Below are 22,112 nucleotides of genomic sequence, written 5' to 3'. Positions count from 1 at the left end.
TCTGCCTCTGTCTGCCACTTAAAGCCATCCTGCACTTAAAGCCAGACACCCTCCTTCTTTCCCCCCTTCCCCTCCGTGTGTGTGTGTGTGTGTGTGTGTGTGTGTGTGTGTGTGTGTGAGAGAGAGAGAGAGAGAGAGAGAGAGAGAGACCAAGTCTGTTGATTTTCCACACACATACCGCTGCATCTCCTGCCCTTGCTGCCTCTCCTGTGGAGACGCGTTTGCATCTCTCTGTGTCTCTCTCTGCCACTCAAAGCCATCCTGTAGCAGTTTCAATCGGCCCCAATTGCCAAGTGTCCCCATGGAAGTCAATGGAGGTCTGCGGCACCTCGAAAGGCCAGCCGCGGCACCTCCAAGTCTGTTGGTTTTACTGGCGAGCCACTGCCTCCTGCAGCTGTGCACCACCTTCTTTCACTCTGAACCACGGCCCGCAAGGATTCCTCTCCCCACAGCTGCCATGCCGGTTCATCCCTCACCCTGTTGGTGCTGCAAGCCACGGGGACGCCTTATCCCGGCGGCGTCGCTGGCCCGCCTCCGCTGGCTCCTCTGTGCTCATCGGGCCACCCGGCTTCCTGGCAGCACATCCCGCAGGGAAGGTCTGCTAGGGAGATGGCGGTCTGGCATTGTTTCCCCCCTTGTGCATGTGTGTGTGTGTGTGTGTGAGAGAGAGAGAGAGAGAGAGACCTACGGGAACGGCTGGTAGAGGTGCTGGCAGTCCAGCGTTGTTTCCCCCCCTCGTACATTTGTATGAGTGTCAGACCCGCAGGAACGTCTGGAAGAGGCAGCCAGCAGTCCGGCGTTTGTGCTTCTGTGTGTCGAGCCCCGTGGGCCCGACACACAGGGGGGGAACAGCGGAACGCCGCCTCCTTACCAGCCGTTCCCTGCGGGTCTGACACACATACAAACATACGAGGGGGGGGAAACAACACCGGACTGCCGGCTGCCTGTTCCAGCCATTCCCGTGGCTCTGACACACACACATACACACACACATGCACGCACTCACAAGGGGGGGAAACAACGCCGGATTGCCGGATGCCTCTACCAGCTGTTCCCGTGGGTCTGACACACACATACAAACATACAAGGGGGGGAAACAACGTCAGACTGCCGGCTGCCTCTACCAGCCGTTCACGCAGGTCTGACACACACATACAAACATACAAGGGGGGGAAGCAATGCGTCTCCACAGGAGAGGCAGCAAGGGCAGGAGATGAGGCAGCGGTAGCTCGCTGGAAAATCAACAGACTTGGTCTCTCTCTTTCTTTCTCTCTCTCTCTCACACACACACACAGAGAAAGAGAGAGACAGAAAGAGAAAGAGAAAAGGGGGGAAAGAAGGAGGGGGTCTGGCAGCGTCCATGACTCCATATGCTGCTCAGAAACAACCCCCCCCACACGCTCCATCTGACTGACCCACTCACCTTTCCAGCAGTCCTCCCGTCTCTTCCTCCACTGCCGCCACATGCAGTCTGAAGAAGAGGTTTGTGGGCAGTCCCACAAACCAAAGAACTTCAACCAATCAATTCAAACTTCACAAGTTTTTTTTTTCCATGAGAAGTTTGAATTGATTGGTTGAACTTTTTTAGTCCCACTTTTTTTCTGGACTGTACATGGCAGTGGAGGAGGACTGGGAGCCGCAGGAGACGGCTGAAAGAGCCACATGTGGCTCCAGAGCCGCAGGTTGCCGACCCGTGTACTATAGGCATCCTTAACCTAAAAATATTGCCTGCATCTATGCTAGACTACTTAAGGAAATACAAAGATTTTACTAAGTGATCAGCATTTCAAAATGAAGTAGTATCCTTCAGGAGATACCCGCCTATTTTTTCACCTTATTTTTTGCCTTATGAGAAATATACATGCTTATGAATGATTAAGAACTAAAACAAATTCTAAAATACATCTTGCCATTTCAAGAATAACAGGATTTTAGATAGAAAATAGAAATACAGTTAAATTGTATTTTATAACTGCAGTACAACTCTAAATTCTTAACAAAATCTGACTATTCTGTTAGCAGAATTTGTTCTTCTTTATACAAAATATATCTATATTTATGAGGGGCCCTTGGTGCTCTCTGAGCTTCCTTGTTTTCTTGCAGACGTTTCATTATCCTAACTAGGTAACATCGTCTGTGGTAATGAGGAGTGCTCTTTGCTGTCAGTTTATATTCTGGGGTCTTGCCTGTCTGCGTGGGTGTGGTCTTACAGGTTCTTTGGTTGGGCTGCTTACTAATGGCTCTTTAGGACTGCCCAACCAAAAAATCCCTAAGACCGCCCCCACCCACACAGACAGCCAAGACACCAGAATATAAACTGACAGCACACAGCCCTCCTTAGTAGCACTAGTTAGGGCAGTGATGGCAAACCTTTTAGAGACCGAGTGCCCAAACTGCAACCCAAAACCCACTTATGTATCGTCGGGTGTCCGGGTGGGCGTGGTTCATTGGGTGTGAGTGGCCAGTTGGGTGGGCGTGACCCACTGGGTGGGTGTGGCTTTGGTGGTAATGGCAGACTGGGTGGGACTAAAAAGTTCAATCAATCAATTCCAACTTTGCTAGATCTTTTTTTTCCCCACGAGAAGTTGATTGCCGCGAGAAGTTGAAATTGATTGAACCTTTTTTTTTTTGCAGACGGTGGCAGAGGCCTATAGCGAAAAGGTTTTATAAAACCCAGCTGAAGGCTAGGACTGGGGCAACGGCGCGTGTGCCCACAGAGAAGGATCTGCGTGCCACCTGTGGCACACGTACCATAGGTCCGCCACCACGGAGTTAGGGCAATGAAACGTCTGCAAGAAAACAAGCAAGCTCTGAGAGCACCAAGGACCCCTCATTTCAACCCTGAGCTACAAATATTCTCCTTCATTGGTATATTTATGAATGTTTTGCAAATTTTTGTATTTTTTTGCTTTTATTGTAATCCTACCTCTATATGAAATTTGCCAACATGCACCTCAATGTGTATGTATATATTTTTGCCTTACAAGTGAAATAAATAAAACTTACCAACACAAGCATTGAGAAACAACCAGTCAGTCTTCTTCATTCTGTTTTTTATTTGTTTTAGTTTTTTGAAATCCACTTCAAGTTCTTCTTTGCTGCCAACAGCCCCAGCCACTTCAATTCTCTGAAAGTCCATTTTCAGTTCAGATTCTCGTTTAGCGGTGGGAGGTGATCTTCTTTGGCTATTTCCACTGCTGCAGCTTCCTCTCCAACGCGTTCTTTCTTGCTCATTTATTATTGAAGAAGCCTGTTCTGTTTCTGCTAGTTCTATTGCTTCAATGTTGTTGGGTCGTGGGTGATCACAGACGACACATTTTCTGGCCTTAGCCCAATTCTCATATGTACAAACAGAACAAGTCCAGTGTTGTGTCCTTATATTCAATTTATTTCTATCATTGTATTCCTCACAAGGATCCACAGAAAAAGAAGCTGGTCTTGTACCAGATCCTGAAGACTGAGGAGATTCTGTCGGGCTCCTGGTCCTACGCTGAGACAAGCACTGAGTACACCTTATTGCACGAGGCCAGTTCAAGTAAGTACACATGTGACATGACCACTTATTTGCACTTTCCACATTGTAAGATGACTTAACTCTTGGTCTTGCGCTAGAATCTGGACATATCAAAGGACTGCTGCCTCCTTCAATACCTGCAGGATCCCAGTCTCTACCAACATCACTTGAAGTACTTTTAAATGGATCTTCTGTGATAATAGTTCCACTAGGTCTCTGAGCACGACACATGGTACACTTGATCGCAGATGGCCAGTTTTCATATGTACAATACTCACAAGCCCATTTTATTCCACGATCTGTCATCCTGCACTCTTTGAAGTAAATTGTTTCAGCAAGAAATCTTTAACAAGAGAGTAAATAAAATACATTATAAAAAATCCACTCTTAGTTCTTTAGAAGAGTTGCTAATCACAAAGCTTTTATCTAGTCCAGATCTACTATTAAATCACAGCATACTATAAACAAGCATCAATTCAAACATTATTTCCTTTTTTCTTTTCTTACATTCAATTTTTAATTAACCATAGTACTTTACAAAATAAAGCGGATGCGTGTCAGGAATTTGATCATTTAAAGTAAAATATATTAAAATTTATGTTATGTAAATCAAGCTCATTTTATATATATACATAAAATATATATATCAAACAAATTTCTGTATTTACTTTTCTATAATGAAGTCTATTTTGTCTCCATGCTGTCTCAGATTTTATCCACTTCAGCAGGAACTATCAAGAATGACCATCAGCACTTTGAAACAGCTTTTCCTGTAAACAATATGAATTTTTGTTAAAATCTTATTTTTACATATATAAATATATGACACTTGATATACTGGACACATTTGAACTCAGTATGTTTAAATATTAAATGCTGACAAATCCTGTAATAAATTTGTGAATAAAAATATACTGAAACAGCAACAAATCTGTAAATGCCCACAGACTCACTGCTGTTTATCTTTTTAAAAGTATTTGGAAAACAAACAACACATAAACAAAGCAGCTCACTTTTAACTGCCAAAGCACTAATATCTTTTACAAGTTGTTTCAGTACTTTTGTTTATTTATAACACTATTTATATAGCCACCCATTTTATATGGAACTCTGCATAGCTACTTTGCTACCTGACCCATTTGTCACATTGATTCAGATTAACTGAAAAAGCACTTCCATGCTACCAAATGCTGCTGGAAAATAAGATGAACTTTCTACCTGGATGTTGAGGAATTTTGTTGAGGAATATGCTTCGAAAATTACATTTAGTGGTGAGATAAAGTTTGTAACCCCTTTAAAACTACCTATAAATTGTGTGATTAGAAATTCATCAACGTTAAACAGGTTCTGATCAACATTCATGGTCATTGTTGAGAAAAGTACCGTATATGAAGCTGCAGATTTAATTATAGTGACATCTCTATTAGCAGTGCTGATTTCAACAATATGTTTTCAATATTCTTGCTCAATCTGATTCATCAGCTTGGAAATATTTTCACCCATTTTATTTTACAAAACTATTTCAACTTTTTGCATTGTATCTTTGTATCTTCTATGAATTATTTGCTTCAAGTCATGCCTTCATGTCACATCATTCTAATTTGTTTAATCTCAAGGCTTGGTTATTGCAAAATGCAAGACTTCTTCTACTTCAGCCAATGCTTGCAGGTTTAGAATTGGTGTTGAGCTGCATGACTCATTTTCATTTAAGCTTTAGCCCACTGATGGATACTTTGACATTCTTCTGTAGAATTTGCTGGTACAATCCAGAATCCATTGTTCCGTCAATGAGTTCAAGCCAAACCAGTTCATATATACTGGTGTTTATTTAAGCAGAATCTCTTTACCTGTTTAAAAGAATTAGATTGAGTTCCTGTAGGTCAGTGAAGTGCAAAATTACAGATAGTGGTCACACACTCTCTCACCACTATAGTCTTGCTATCCTTCAAACATACAATTGAGTTTTCTTCTATATAAATATTAATCAAAAGAGTCTAAAGGTAAAGGTAAAGGTTCCCCCGCACATGCGTGCTAGTCGTTTCCGACTCTAGGGGGCGGTGCTCATCTCAATTTCAAAGCCGAAGAGCCAGCGCTTGACCGAGGACGTCTCCATGGTCATGTGGTCTGCATGACTAGACGCCAAAGGCGCACGGAAGGCTGTTACCTTCCCACTGTAGTGGTCCCTATTTTTCTACTTGCATTTTTACGTGCTTTCGAACTGCTAGGTTGGCAGAAGCTGGGACGAGTATAATTTTAAATATATTTAATATATTGATTGAATTTTAAATCACAATGAGCTTTTTATTTTAAATCAAATGGGAAAGATAAATATTTACAATAAATATATACTGTCACAACCAACTGTATGTTATATATTATATGTTATAAGGAATTGAGGTAGCATATCTGTTCAAGCACTTGTCTCAATTAAGTGGATTTGAAGCAGAAGAGGTGGCTGTAACTAACTAAATTTGGCTGAACCCAAAAAAGTTAAATGTGTTCAGACCTGGTTTCACTTTAGCTGAGTTGCTACCAGAAAATCTCAAGGTCATAATCTAGGGTGAATTTAAAAATAAAACAGAAGAAAGTAATGAAAAATTAGTTATTATCAAGAAAACTACATGGATATATCTACAAACTCATTAGAAGCTGAACTAAACAAGATTTGTCTTTGTGTCTTTTAACATAGCAATGGTATGAATACATGAGGATGAGAAACAAAGTACACATAACCCCTAAAAGGGATTTCTTTATTTGATACACTTAATTTATACCCTATCTCAATCATGAAGACAGTTCTAGGCAGTTTACATATCAAGATTTAAAAAAAACACAGAAAGATTATCCCATTATCATCATCACAATCAACAACATAGGTCTAATAAAATTATGTTCCCTTTTTCAAAGTGTAAACTAAACGATCAATTGATGTTTAATTTCTATGTCTGGTATCAAATTTTTAGAACACTTACTATGGCCAATCTCATGACATAAATATTATTTCTGTCATCTGCTTTAGCATTATGAAATTCAATGGTGAAAAAAGTAAGGTTCTACATTTAGGCAGGAAAAATCAAATGCACAGGTATAGTATAGGTGGTACCTTGCTCAATAGTAATAACTATGAGAGGGATCTCGGAGTCCTAGTAGACAATCACTTCAATATGAGCCAGCAGTGTGCTGCAGCTGCCAAAAAAGCCAACACAGTGCTAGGCTGCATTAACAGAGGGATAGAATCAAGATCACATGAAATACTAATACCACTTTACAATGCCTTGGTAAGACCACACCTGGAATACTGCATCCAGTTTTGGTCACCACGATGTAAAAAAGATGTTGAGACTCTAGAGAGGGTACAGAGAAGGGCAACAAAGATGATTGGGGGACTGGAGGCTAAAACATATAGGGAACGGTTGCTGGAATTGGGTATGTGTAGTTTAACGAAGAGAAGGGTGAGGAGTGACATGATAGCAATGTTCCAATATTTCAGGGGCTACCACAAAGAAGAGGGAGTCAAGCTATTCTCCAAAGCACCTGAAAGCTGGACAAGAAACAACGAATGGAAACTAGTCAAGGAGAGAAGCAACCTAGAACTAAGGAGAATCTTCCTGATAGTTAGAACAATTAACCAGTGGAACAACCTGCCTCCAGAAGTGGTGAATGCTCCAACACTGGAAGATTTTAAGAGGAGACTGGACAGTCATTTGCCTGAAATGGTATAGGGTTTCCTGCCTGAGCAGGGGGTTGGACTAGATGACCTCCAACGTCCCTTCCAACTACTTCTTCTTCTTCTTCTTCTTCTTCTTCTTCTTATTATTATTATTATTATTATTATTATTATTATTATTATTATTATTATTACACTTCAATTGACTCATGCTCAGCTTATTTCAAATTTGATTCAGAATTAAAGACTTACTAACATTAATAATTAATCTGTCACAACAGTTGTAATGCTAACTAGGGTCAGGGCTGAAAAAGGAAGAGAAAGGGGAAATTCACCAAAGATAAAGAAGTGAATGAATCTAGCATATTTAAGACTAGTTCCTGATTTGCAGAGTAATAATATTTTATTTATTTACTTCAAAGATTTATATAGCCTACCCCTCTTATATCAAAATCAAGGTGGCTCCGAATCACTTTATAAAGTAAAGAGGCAACAATATTTCTGCTCAAATCTCAATACAACTGAGCTGAACATGAACTACATTTATCATGAAAAACAGTCACTCTATATTGGTATTACATTGTAAATTACTTCTTTAAAATGTTATCAAATTAAAATAGTAGCAAAAATACATTAATTTCAATGCGCAATATTACACATTCTGGAGACTGACTTATAAAACTCTAGAATCTTCACAAGAGGAACAGAGATGTCATGAATGTTGTATTTGATAAAACCTGGAAGTAGTAGAATAAAGCCTTTTTTGAAACTATGAACAATTTGAAATATAATTCTGTAGTAGAATTTAATTGTTAATTGTTTTTTAACTTTTGTATTTTGTATTGGTTTGGTTTTTAAATACCCTGTAAATCGCCCTGAGTCCTTCGGGAAAGGGCGGTATATAAATCTAATAAAATAGAAAATAGAAATAGAAATAGAATAATGAAAGTAACTAAGGACCTAAGCTTGAAAATGACAGAGAAAATAAGCCACTCATTTAAAGACTTATGTTTGCTGAAATTAAGAACAGATATTCTTATGGAAAACTGTTTGTAAACAAAAGCAGACTTCATACAGTTGGCTTAATGTTTAAATGGCTCAATCATTGTTGGATTATCCCCTGGGTATCTCCTTCCTCCCAGGTATTCAAACAACAAAAGCAGTGCAGCTTCTCCCCTTCCCCTATCTGAACAACTTACACTATTATAGCCATAGTCACACTCAGGACTTGTGAATAAATGACTCCAAAAGGGCTCAAATAACACATTATGTAATTTAATGGAATAGCGTGGAGATATACTGAGAGTTCACATATTCCATTAAGGCATATATGTAGTTTACTTGCTTTTGACCTAAAGTGATGTGTAAACACTGCCAATTGTGAAAGAGATAACTAAACACAAAAAATAAACAAATCTAATAAGAAAACACATTTTGAAAAACCATTATTTTCTAAACACATTTAGAGAAAAAATGAGTTGTATTTCTCTCAATGCAAACATGAATTTGCCAATTCAGAGAACAATGAATAGCCTTGAAGTATCATTTTTTGTAAACAGGGTGTTGAATATTCTTTGCTGAATGCACTAATAGCAGTATTTATGTGATGAAAGTAAAGTATCTGTATGAATAAACTGAATTCTCTGCAAATAGCTCGACAAGTTTAAGTCAAGCATCTGTGGCATTCCCTTGTTTAATGTATTAACAGTAAAATGTACGAGGAATGCTTTTAGATGGATTTAGAAATGGATGAAAAATTATATCCAATGTGTGTACATCAGCGTCTCCACATCCAGTAGAAGTGTCAAATGAAGAACTACGATGCTCCAGTATATGCCCTATGCTATTCAACATAAATAACCTGGATGACAGATAAAGAAAATATTAAATTTACAAGATCAAAACAAAGAGACAGCAAACAGGTTAGAGAACAGAAACAGGATTAAGAGGGCCTTGACAAGCTGGAACAATGGGTAAAAACCATCAAGATGAACACCAACAGAGATAAACGGGAAGTTAAACTTGGATAGGAAAAATCAAGGTCATGGTGGGAGAGGGTAATCATATTAGGCACTGGTACTTGCAAAAAAAGATTTGGTTTTCTTGGCAGATCACAAACTGAATATGAGCTACAAAATAATACAATTCCCAAAAAAGCAAGCGCAACTTTAAGCTACATCTGAGTTACTATCTATTCCTCTCCATTTTGAACTAATCAGTCTACACATAGAATAATGTATTCTATTCAGTTCTGAACAAACATTTTAGGAAGGAACAAACTGGATTGTGTCCAAAGTAAAATTAAAAAGATCCTGGAAGTGAATACTTACTTAGCGAATGGTTAGAGATATGGATATATTTAGGCTGGAGAAGAAAAGACAGCTGTATTCAAGTATCCAAAGGGCTGTCTTGTAGAAGAGAGGGAAGAATTCTTCAGAGTTTTTGTAGAAGGAAGAACAAGAAAATATGACCCAAGCCAGTGAAAAATGTGAAGCTCAAAAGAGGTTGGATCTTTCAGAAAGACAACAATCAGAAAAATACCTCCAGATTAAATATGAAATACTTACAAGGAAAGGGAAATAAAGGATTTTGAATGGCCTTTGCAGTCCCCAGACTTAAATATTATTGAAAATTTGCAGAGATTTCAACCATTCAATACATGCAAGAACTAAAAATGTTTCTGAGCTTGAAGAATTCTGCAAAGAAGAGTAGGAAAAATTTCCCAAAACATTATTAAATGTTTAGAAGTTATTATTTCTACCATAGAAGAAAAGATTTTCCAAAGTCTGTGCCTGCCACATTCATTGTTTTCTTATTTAAATTTGTAAACAATAAGCATGTATTTACATTAGAAGAAAGAAGTTGCATTTATATATTTATATTGTGTAAAATTTGTGTCAGTTTCTATTTCCTTAAGGTTTCATCAAAAACATACAACTTAGCCAATTATTTATATGCTATCAATCTGGTGTTAACAACCACGCAGACCTTCTCCAGAATAATCTGACCTCCAACCTGGCCCTAAGGTCTTCCAACATTACACCCATTCCTATGGTAATCAAGCCCATCTACCTTGCTGCTAGTTATCCTCTTCTTTATTTTCCTTCCATCTTTCCCAGCATTATAGACTTCCCAGAGAGCTACTACATCTCTGCATACTAAAAGCATTGTTTTGAGGGTGAATGAAAAACCATGGCTGAAAGATGGAATGTGGCTTTTAAATCTGGCAACATGCTGGCACTTAGAACAGCCAGAGCTAATTTGAAGTGTCATAAAAGGTGCAAAGCAAGCCCACTGCCAGAAAAGTCAAAAACTTTTTTCAGGACCCGGCAAACACCAAGCGAATGTGGCAAGGAATCCAGGCCATTACGGATTCATAAGGTGGCTCCATTGAGATGCAAGGACGACACAGGCTTCCTAAATGAACTGAATACATTTTCTGGAAGACTTGAGGCATCAAATAGCACACCTGCTAGGAAAGCTGTGCCCCATCCTGACGAGCAAGTGCTTAGCTTTGATGTCACCTCTGTCCGGAAAACACTGTGGAAAAGTTAATATTCGGAAAGCAGCAGGCTCAGGTAATATCCCTGGATGTGTTCTTAAGGAATGCGCAGATGAGTTGGCTTTTGTTCTCACACATATTTTCAATCTCTCATTGCAGCAGGCAGTGGTCGCATCGTGTTTTAAGACAGCCATCATTTTGCCAGTGCCAAAAACGCCCACAATTACAGGCCTCAATGATTACCGTCCGGTTGCACTGACATCCATCATTATGAAATCCTTATTGTATCTAGCCTCCCGCCAGCATTTGACCCGCTTCAGTTTGCTTATCAACCAAATCGCTCTACGGAGGATGCTATTTCTTCTGTTCTCCATCTGAGCTTGAAGCACTCATGTGCATTTGTTTTTTGTTGACTTCAGTTTGGCATTTAACACAATCATTCCCCAGCGTCTAGTAGACAAACTGAGCCTTTTAGGCTTAAACACTCCTTTATGCAACTGGATTCTTGATTTTCTTACTAACAGGCCCCAATATCTTACTTTTTTTTCTTTTTACTGTTGAGAGTTGATCCTAAAAGGCGGAAAATATTCACTACTTTAACATCTTCATTATCAGTTCTGGTGGGAGTGGGAAAAGGCAAACAGGGATCAAAGGCACAAAAAGTGGAGCATGGGGTGTGGGGAAGACCTCAGGAGGGCCAGGCAGATGGGAATGGGCCCGTACTAGGCCTCCAATGTCTCCTCCAATCATGAGGCATCCCACACTCTACTTAATGACCTGCATGTTCATTTAATATCTTTTATTGGGGAGAGCAGGGATGGCGAGGTTGTTACGTAACGACTGCCACAACATGCAACCACAATGGACAGGCTCCATTACAGTAGTATTTCAAGGTCTACCTGCACACTGGTTTACATTCTGTTTTATTTCTGCATTGGTCAGTGAAACAAATACAATACTATAAAGATAATAAATCTGTAATGTTCTCTTTACAAAACAAGATGAAAACCAGTAGCAATGCAACCCAAATGGCTCACAAAGGTGGAGACATTTATCTGATCATTAGAAACAGCATACTCAAATTGTTGTAGCCTAGTGGTTTTACTGCATGGAATGCTTCTTGAAATTTATAAAACAAAGAACCCTCGTATGAATATGTATAAAACTTTTCTTATTAAGCTACCAATCAATCCTCACATTGTTTATACTTACATTGTAGTTTGAAAAGGCAAAATGGAATGGAACTATTTAGCTTTGGCAGCATTATACAGACCAAAATATAATCCTTTGCACATTTGTTTGAGAATAAGCCTATTAAACTCAGTATGAGATGCTTCTAAGCAAGTATGCAGCTATTCAAAATATGTTGGTTGTTTAATAAAAATGTTCTAGGTAACAGATTAAGTTTTTAGACTACCTTTATAAATGGAGTTTCTTTGCTTTGTTACAAAAATTGCAAATATGTCTGTAATATATTCTACCACATATTTTAGATATGAGTGGAATAAATTCACAATCACATAAGTCCACTCTATCTGAAACATAAAATATTTAACAACTAAGTATCAAACCAGAATTGAGGCACTAGATTGATACTGATAAAAAAATGGAAATATTTTTATGCAAGTAAATGAGAATTCCATGAAATGAATCAACATGCAAATATAGAAGATATTAAGGGAAATAACATATTTTAGTATAAGAAAGGACGACAGGGAAGCACTATAGTCATTTTTTAAATAAATACAGTACATTTGCAGATTATTAAAAATATATATTTATCATTAGATCATACATTAAGTTTTCTAAAAGTATAAATATTTGAAAATATATAATGGAAGTTGTAACACCTTTCCTCCTCATAGTAAGCCACTACTTAAATTAGACCAGAACTTCAGAAGTAATCTATAATGTAGTAAGAACCTGAAACTGAAAAAGTGCAGAACTGTGAGCACAGAAACATTTCCATTTGTTTGAGAGTTCTTCAAATAAAACCAATTTTAAAATTAATAATTATTGCTTAACCATGCACCAATGCAAAGCTCTCTATCCAACTTATCTTAAAATACCATTCTCTCTTATTAATTACAAACATATTAAACAGTACCTCAATATATTAAAACTGAACAGATAACACTAGTGATGCAATATGTTTAATTTTTCCATCACTGCAATTTTCATGTAAATTAAAACCACTGCTGAGAAAATAGGTTCCAGGCCTTTTCAATTTAAATCTGTTCTAATTCTTTGTACTATCAATTTCTAACTTTAATCTTCTGCTTTCCTAAGTAGTACTGTTTATTTTTGCCTCTCTATCTTCCAAGAGATTTGTACTTATGTGTTTATTTTTTTCCAGAGACAGCAATCTCCATTACTACCTTTGTCCCATGAAGTATTTGCATTATACCAAATAGAAATCTAGTTTTAACAAATTATGTATGTAATTCTATATTTACTAAACAGCATAAAAACCACCTCAAATAAAATTAAAGGAAATACAGATCACACGTTAAGCCTCCAAAGAAGTCTTTTGAAAGCCATTTCTATGTATAATTCAAAAGGTCACACACTTACTGTCCTTGACATTACTATTTTATGATTTGCTGAACATAACAACTGGTTCTAATGTATTTTATGACTATGTCGCATTATAACTCACTAACACTAAGGGCTAACACTTCTGTTAATTTTGTCCAAGTCCACATATAATCTTTATTTTTATGTAAAAAAATTTCTTGCCTATGGTACTAATATGTTAATACAATGCACTGAGACATAAACTAAGCCAGATTTTAACTTATTGATATTTTACTTTTCATTTGATATGCTAAATGTCCCACCAGTACTTGGTTTTGTATGTGTGTGTTTTCAAGACAGCATATTTATAATTTATTATGGGATGATTTTTTATGAATCTTTTTAAATGGGTATTTTTGTATGTTTATAGGATGTTTTCATTTATTGATGTGTATCCTGTCTTTATTTTTAAAAATAACTCAAGGCAATAAACACATCCAACACACCTTCCTCCTCCTATTTTCCCTACAACAACAACCCTGTGAGGTCTCATGGGTTTTTTTGTGTTGGGATGGGGGTTGTATTTCTGAAATCTTTTTATCTATGTACTTCAGATTGTTATGTAGGGCAAGATGCATTTGTGGGATCCAAGGAAGGAGGTTTTGACTGTATATTTGCAGTTAGTGCTAGTGGACAGATGACCCCTCAGATCCAGCAGAAAGGATATACTGCAGCTCCCATTTATGAAAGAATGTCATCTAATCATTATGTTTTCATTATTATTATAATTATTTTTCCATTTATTTTGGTTGATTTTCAGATGCTTTCTGGATTTTTAACTTTGTAAGTCATCCAGAGTCACTGTAATGACATGGGCAGAGCTATTAAATAAATAAAGTAACATTCTATACTTTACAGATGAAATTGAAAAGGTGCTTTTAGAAAACGGGAGAATCATGACCTCAAGTCCTTGCCTTAGACATAAAAGCCAGCTGGGTGACTTTGGAACAGTCACTCTTTCTCAGGACAATCCATCTCACGGGTTAATTATGGGGAAAAATAGGACAAGAAAGGAGTTATGACATATCTTTGCCACTTTGAGACTAGATATAAAAATAATAAAGGTGGGATATAAATAAATAAATGGTCCTTAATAAGAGGCAAGTTGGGAAGCATCCAGCCTGGTAGGGAGAAGACCTCAAGCATGAAGTTAGCCTGGAATCACTGTGCAATGGCAAAAGAGCTAGGACTGATTCCCCCAACCCCCCACAAGTTCCTTGGAGCCATTTCCATTTGTTCCCAAGAGTAGGCTGCTAGACTGGGGAGATTCCTGCATTATAGGTAGAACATAATAAAGTAATAAGCTTGAACTCCACACATATGGATCTGGTTATTCATGCCTAATAAAAAAATGGAAAAATATTGCATTTGGTAGCCATGCATTCTGGAGAAAATATATGTTCGAATTAAGGTCATTAGCACACGTTACCTCCTATAACTTGTCATACCAAATGACAATTAAGTGTCTTCAGGAACTTAAGGAACTTAACCACATTTTTCTCAGGAAGGGAAAATACTTCTACAAGAAGGCACTAATAGGTGCAGTGTGTATACCTAGCTTTCAATCTGAAGCATAGAAGATTTCTAATAGAGCATGTATTTTGACTATGGATATTTTTTCTGTGCATCACTAAGGCAAAATTTATAAGCCTAATTGCAACTTGTAGTTTGCTGCTAAATAAAACATGGTTTATTGTTTGAAATGGAATCAGAAATTCATATAAACCATAACTTTTAAAACAAACCCTGGCTTAACTTTACATATGAATTAGGATAACCCTCTATGTTTTTAATGCAAAAATCAATTTATGAGAACTTTTTTATCATTATACTTCTATGTTCTGCCACAGAGCAAGCAGCATTTGGAATGCAGTCAAACTTCTCAAAATGTGACAGTTTGATAGAAGTGTGTATAACTGCTACTCAAAAAAAAATCCAAATCCCAATGGCCTATTTAATGATGGTGTATCTCTGAGGACTAGGGTAATTTGGAATAATTCTTCTCATTAAACAACTATAGCAAATACATATATCAGGATGAACACATACCAATATAGCCGTTTCATTCTACCATGAATGACAAATCTAAGTTATCACTTCCTCCCTTTCCATAAACAAGGACATGAATAAGTGCTAACTTAACGTAAATACCACTGTCTTCGCCACTACTATTCTGAACTTGTGTTACTTTAAACTTTAGAATGAAAATACTGAACTTAATACATGATGAAAAAAGTAATTTATGATTGTTTTACATACTTATAACTACTGCAGCATCCCCAAGGTCAGGTGTTCAAAATTCAGAAGCTTGGCAACTGACTCATATTTATGATGGCTGCAGTGCCCCTGGATCATGTAATCACCTTTTGTGACCTTTTGATAAGCAAAGTCAATGGGGAAGCCAGATTCATTTAACGACCATGTTACTAACTTAACTACAATGATTCATTTAACAACTGTGACAAGAAACATCGTAAACTGGGGTAAAACTCACTTAACTGTCTCACTTAGCAACAGAAATTTTGAGCTCAGTTATGGTTGTAAATCTAAGTTTCTCAAAGCAAAGCTTTTAGGATAGTTTTAGTTTGAACAGAAAAATATATTGGAAATGGATGCCTTTATTATTGCATCACTTAAAATAGGTTTTAAGTATTGCAGTGTGAACCTATCATCCCAATGTTATTCATCCTGTCCCAATTACCTATACTTGTCAAAACTCAATTTAGGTGCTCATTCCCATTTCTAAAACCTTAAAGAGCAATTAACCAAAATGCAAGGCTGATGCCAAAGCTCAGCTTATGGAGGCCTACACAGTCCAAACATAAGTATTTCAGATCTGGTTCTCTAAGGAGTTCTTTGGAATGGATTACAAGCTTCCCATTATTTCTTTTTCTTTCTTTGGTGGAGACTATTTTTACTTTCCATTTGTTATTGAAAGATATTGCATGGTTAATTCTTTAATGCTGCTGTTCTTTTATTATTTATATAACATTATTGTTTTTATTTGCATTTCATATTATAGCCCATTCTGATTTCTCTTTGGATGGGTAGTTTTGTTACTATAAAATTATTTCCAATGATTTTTAGGGCAGAAAATTAATAGCAAATAGCAAATAAAAATCTTAAAAGTTTGGTTCTGGTATAATAAATTGTGATGTTTACTTATTGCTTTGTGATTTCAATGTAATAGGATTCCATAACATCTTATTACAGAATCAGGAACCTTTCCAGCTGATGGTTACTACTACATAATTTCATTGAATTTGATAGGTTCCTAAATAATTTGAGAAATGAAAATATAAAATAAATTAAAAGGCTATAAGTGTCAAGATCTTATGACATTTCACATAAAAATACAAATATCATGCGAAACTGATATTTTCAGCAAATCACTGGATGCCAACTATTATCATTGTGGACATCTCGGAATCAGTGGGTAACAAAATGCAAACTCCCAATCAAACAGAAGTTCATAAGCAGAATCATCCCAAAACAAAAATTAAAAAAAGAAACTTCCTGAATTAGTACTTCATAGATTAAAATAGAAATATTATTATAATTGTAAAAAATAGGTATTTTAAATAGTAAAACTGTAAGTGAATAATTGCTATTGTTTAATGGCACTAACTTATGCTCTCACTTGTATCCTTTCACGAATATAAGAGCTAGATAAATATTGCCTCTAAAATCACAGAATGTATAAAGTAAGAAGCATGCATCAGTTATGTCATCTCCCATGATGAGTTTGAGGAGAGACACCTCTTAATTATAAGAACATTTGTATCCAAACTATGTTTTGGTCCCTTTGCGCAACCTGACTTCTATGCTGATGGCTAAGACAAAAATATTACCTTATATAACGAATTTTAGATAACATGCTGAGATTGCTATTAAAATGCCAGAAAAATATAGAAAAAAATAACATGTATTCTCAAACAAACAAAACCAGCATGGGAAACATGTAAACCGCAGAAAATGTCTTCTGTAGCAGTCCAGGCATACATAAAGTGACTTAAATGACCTCTAAAAAAAACTTTGTTGTAATATTGGAAGAATCTTAGGAGTTTGTTTTTTTAAAAAGCTAGAACTAATTACCGGTAGTACACATTCTCATACTGGCTTGATGCTGTTTGTAAACATGAACAAATCAAAGATGTAGCCTATTTTTTTAAAAAAAAAAAACTACCTGGCTGCACAAAATAATATCCATGTCACTTTAAGCAACGATAAAGGATTTAACCTCTGTACCTTAAAAATCCAGTTTATAGCAGGCTGTTTTGCAAATACACACCAGACAGGCACAGGTTATAGCTATGAATAACGACAGAGGAGGAGAAAGAGCAGAGCTATGACCTCACTATAGTAAGAAGTAGCTACTGCAGCACTGAGAAGGTAGATAACTAAGAATACAAAGCACCTGTCCCCCTGCATTTGGAAAAATGCTATTTATATTAAAAGCTTGGACACAAACAACGGCCCATGGGGGATTTTACAGCAACATAATCCGAGACGATTGTACTAAATTCCCTCTTTAAATACAGGAGCGATGGTACCAAGGCAGGACACACTGCCCATCGGAAAAACTCTCTCTCTCTCTCTCTCTCTTCTCTCTCTCTCTTTTCTCTCTCTCTCTCTCTCTCTTCTCTCTCTCTCTCTTTTCTCTCTCTCTCTCTTCTCTCTCTCTCTTTTCTCTCTCTCTCTCTTCTCTCTCTCTCTTTTCTCTCTCTCTCTCTCTCTCTCTTTTCTCTCTCTCTCTTTTCTCTCTCTCTCTCTCTCTCTCTCTCTCTCTCTCTCTCTCTCACACACACACACACACACACACACACAAATACACACACACGGAGGTAAACAAAACAAAGAGTTACAATATTCAGTAGCTTCCCAAAAACCTCAGAGGCAAAGAGTGTGACTCAGGACACATGATCGGCAGCATATAATGTTTAGAGCAGCGTTTCCCAACCTTAGGAACTTGAAGATGCGTGGACTTCAACTCCCAGAATTCCCCAGCCAGCATAGCTGGCTGGGGAATTCTGGGAGTTGAAGTCCACGCATCTTCAAGTTCCTAAGGTTGGGAAACACTGGTTTAGAGCCAAACTCTCTCGCTAGCAACCACCCAAGGGTAGAATGCCTTAGTAAACAACCGAGTTGCAACAGAATCCCTTCCCACTCTCCCCAGCAGGTGCAGGGAGATCCCAGAAAAGGCCGGACGGGGGGGTGGGGGAGGGGTGGGGGAGCCAAGACCAAAGATCCTGACCTCGCTTTTTTTTTTTTTGGTCTTCTTTCAGAGGGACCTCAAAGTCCAATCAACCCGGCCAGGAAAGTTTTGAGAAACATCCCACGGCTCTCCTGTGGGCGCCCTTCCTCGGCTGGAGCGAAAGCTTGACGGGCCAGCAAAAGACCAAGGCAGCGCCGAGACTCAAAGACAGGAGGAAACCGAAAGAAATTATTCGGACGAGCTTTAGTTCATTTGGGGCGGGGGGGGGAGGAGGGGGGGAAAGAGTGTGTGTGTGTGTGTGTGTGTGTGTGTGTGTGTGTGTGTGTGTGTGTTTGGGGATGATTTATTTTCAATTTTCTGTATTTGGACATTTGGACATTTTATGTCACTGTTCACCGCCCATGAGTCCTTAGGGAGAAGGGCGGCATACAAATCAAATCAAATCAAATCAAATCAAATAAATAAATAAATAAGTACGTAGGTAGGTAGGTAGGTAGGTAGGTAGATAGATAGATAGATAGATAGATAGAGAGATAGAGAGATAGAGAGATAGATAGATAGATAGAGAGATAGAGAGAGATAGATAGATAGATAGATGATAGATAGATAGATAGATAGATAGATAGATAGATAGATAGATAGATAGATAGATAGATAGATAGATAAATCAATCAATAAATAAATCAATAAATAAATAAAGCAAGCCCCCTCCCCGAGCAAGCGGCCTTCGGACTTCTTCCCCACTTTGGCAAGCCGAGAGCGGGTGACCCCTGTCAACCCGCGGGGTAAGGATGGGAAGTAAGGGAGAGAAAAGGCTCGGGACTCAGGTAGGATCCAGGAAGAGATGGGACCAGAGAGCCGATTCTGTGGCTCCCTCAAGCGCCGCCGGACGCTTCGCCTCCGCTCCTCGCCTCCTTCCGAGGAGAAACTCCATAGTTCAGGTCCGAAAACTGCCTCACGTTCAAACCCGGGAGGAGGAGGGGGGGGGTGTCTTTAAAAGAAGGTTGAATGCGAGACGAATTTTTTTTTGTTTAAGTTCCAAAAAGGCTGATAAGCGTTATTATATCCCTCCCGTCGCAGGACGGCCGAGGAAAGGGAAGGGAGGCTTTCCGTACCTTGCAAGGCTGTCCTTGGATCCCGCCACCGTCTCCTCAGCAGCTGCCGCCTCTCCCTCTCATCCACATCCCACCCACCCATGCACTGCGCCGCACCGCAAGCTGCGGCTAGCTGCGGCCTCCTGCTTCCCCCCCTTCCCCCCCCCGGCTCAGGACATGGTTTCTTCCTGGGTGGCTCGAAGGACGTAGTCAGTCGAAGGACGCTACCACCCAAACGGGAGGCGGGGGGGGGAGTCAAAGGACGAGCGAAGGCGATCCCGCCGCCCTGTAATCTATCCCTGCTCGCCTAATGGCGGCGGCTGGAGTGGCCCAAAGCAAAATAAACCCCCATACGGCAAAGTGACTGGAGCTCGCACGTCAGTCGGCCCGGCCTGCAGCCCTGCCGCGCGCTCATTCGCCGAGACAGCGATGCCAGTCGGCCAATGAAAGAGCGTCTCTTTGAAGACGAACAGCTGATGTCATGTCGTTCCAATTTGGGGGGGGCGCCGATTGTGAGGATGCTCGAGAACTCTCGCCTGATCCGCTCTCCGGGCTTAAAATGGGGGAGAGCGGGGAGGACACCCCCCCTGCAGGCGCTTTCTACCCATCTCTTCGGGCTCCAGAGCCAGACGACAACCACCTTTTCGGTTTGCGCTCTGAAAAAAGAGAGACTAGCTTGGGGTTTTCCGAAAGAAGCTTCTCCTTCCCACGAACTGGCAGCTTGCAGCGGTATCAATTCTCTGCGACATCCTCACTTATTCCCTCCAGCCAGGGGTAGGCAACCTTGGCTCTTTTATGACTCATGGACTTCAACTCCCAGAATTCCTGAGCCAGCTATGCTGGCTCAGGAATTCTGGGAGTTGAAGTCCATGAGTCATAAAAGAGCCAAGGTTGCCTACCCCTGCCTCCAGCCTCTGCTTCCTGTTGCAGTCCTGACAAGTGCTTCTCATTCTCTGATCCCTTGGCTTAATATTGTGTGCACACACAGACACACACACACACAGAGAGAGAGAGAGATGGATTCACAGTTCCTATCTTGCAGACAACAATTTTTTTTTTTTTGGTCTTTGGCAGAAGTGGTTAAGGCATCAGACTGGAAACTGGGAGACCATAAGTTCTAGTCCCACCGTGGGCGCAAAGCCAACTGGGTGACAATAGGCCTGTCCTCGCTCTCTCAACCCTAAGAAGGCAATAGCAAACCATGTCCAAAAACTTGCCAAGAAAGGTTTATGGACTTGTCCAGGCAGTTACCAGGAGTCAACACTAACTTCAAGGCTTATATCCCAAAAGTGCTTTTTTCACAGGGCAACTGGACTTAATTGTTTTTCTTTGAAGACATTTCACTTCTCATCTAAGAAGCTTCTTCGACTCTGACTGGATGGTGGGAAAGGGCAGGATTTATACTCCTTGCAGACAGCTGGTCGTTTGCCAACACAACATACATGCACCCTTCAAAGGCGGAAGCTTGTCCACCCCAAAGATAAAACACCCAGACACAAACTGAGCAACATGGTATATGCAGTACAATGCAGTGAGCCATGTGCAAATCTATACATTGGAGACACAAAACAACCACTTCCTAAACTCGTGGCACAGCATAGGAAAATAAACCTGTCAGGACAAGATTCAGCAGCCCATCTGCATTTAAAAGAAAGGCTACTCTTTTGAAGACAGCAAAGTCCACATTTTGGACAGAGAGGACCACTGGTTTGAAAGAGGGGTCAAAGAGGCCATCTATGTCAAAACTGAACAGCCCTCTCTCAACAGAAGGGGAGGGATATGACATCATCTATCTCCAGTCTACAACACAGTCCTTTCAATAGTTCCAAGAAGGCCCCACAGCCATTTGCACTACTCAGATGACGAGGGGAGGGCTTCAAGGACAGGCTAAAAGAATGCAAATGAGCAGCTGTCTGCAAGGAGTATAAATCCTGCCATTCCCCACCAGCCAGTCAGAGCTGAAGAAGCCTCTTGGATGAGAAGTGAAATGTCTTCAAAGAAAAAGTCCAGTTGCTTTATGAAAAAAAGCACCTTTGGGACAACCATGACCTGGATGACTGAGAATCTCATTGAAGGCCTATACATCGGTCAAGGATTGCCGACGGGCGATCCACAGGGGGAGGGCATTCTCTGTGGGCGCGCCTGCCCTATGGAATCAACTGCCAACGGAACTCCGGACTGCCCCCAACCGTTCATTTCGCCGGGACCTAAAAACCTGGCTCTTTGAGCTATCTGGTCTGACTGAGGGGTTTAATGTTTTTAAATTGTGATTTAATTTTTGCGGCTAGACTTAATTTAATTTTATTTTAATTTTATATTGGATTGTTTTTAAATTTTGCCTTGTAAACCGCCCTGAGTCCTTTGGGAATAGGGCGGTATATAAACCAAATAAATAAATAAATAAATAAATAAATAAATAAATAAATAAAATTACCAAATATTTCTTATTGACAGTTATTAAGATTGCCCAAAGAGTTAAAAATAGGATACTACAGGCCTTATGACCAGCTCCTATAAGGACAATGGGATATGGGGAACTAAGC

General features: G+C 39.2%; 1 protein-coding gene across 2 annotated transcripts in view; it reads right to left on the bottom strand.

Annotated features, from left to right (window-relative positions):
* The window catches only part of ZRANB1 (zinc finger RANBP2-type containing 1), a 53,926-nt gene extending 34,113 nt beyond the window's left edge, over positions 1 to 19,813 (bottom strand). Inside the window, exons 1-3 of one of the 2 annotated variants that reach the window (XM_083364472.1) lie at positions 19,591 to 19,813; positions 4,183 to 4,284; positions 3,007 to 3,857 (exon numbers count right to left, since the gene is read on the bottom strand). In XM_083364472.1, the coding sequence (XP_083220598.1) occupies positions 3,007 to 3,820 (814 nt within the window). In that variant the 5' untranslated portion in view covers positions 3,821 to 3,857; positions 4,183 to 4,284; positions 19,591 to 19,813. Of the gene's footprint in view, positions 1 to 3,006; positions 3,858 to 4,182; positions 4,285 to 4,897; positions 5,193 to 19,590 lie in introns of those variants that run through there. The other variant, XM_083364473.1, reaches the window with a different exon arrangement.
* Positions 19,814 to 22,112: the final 2,299 nt, after the last annotated feature.

Source organism: Vipera ursinii (genome assembly GCF_947247035.1).
Source record: "Vipera ursinii genome assembly, chromosome: 5".
NCBI lineage: Eukaryota > Metazoa > Chordata > Lepidosauria > Squamata > Viperidae > Vipera > Vipera ursinii.
This window is presented reverse-complemented; position numbering and strand designations above follow the sequence as displayed.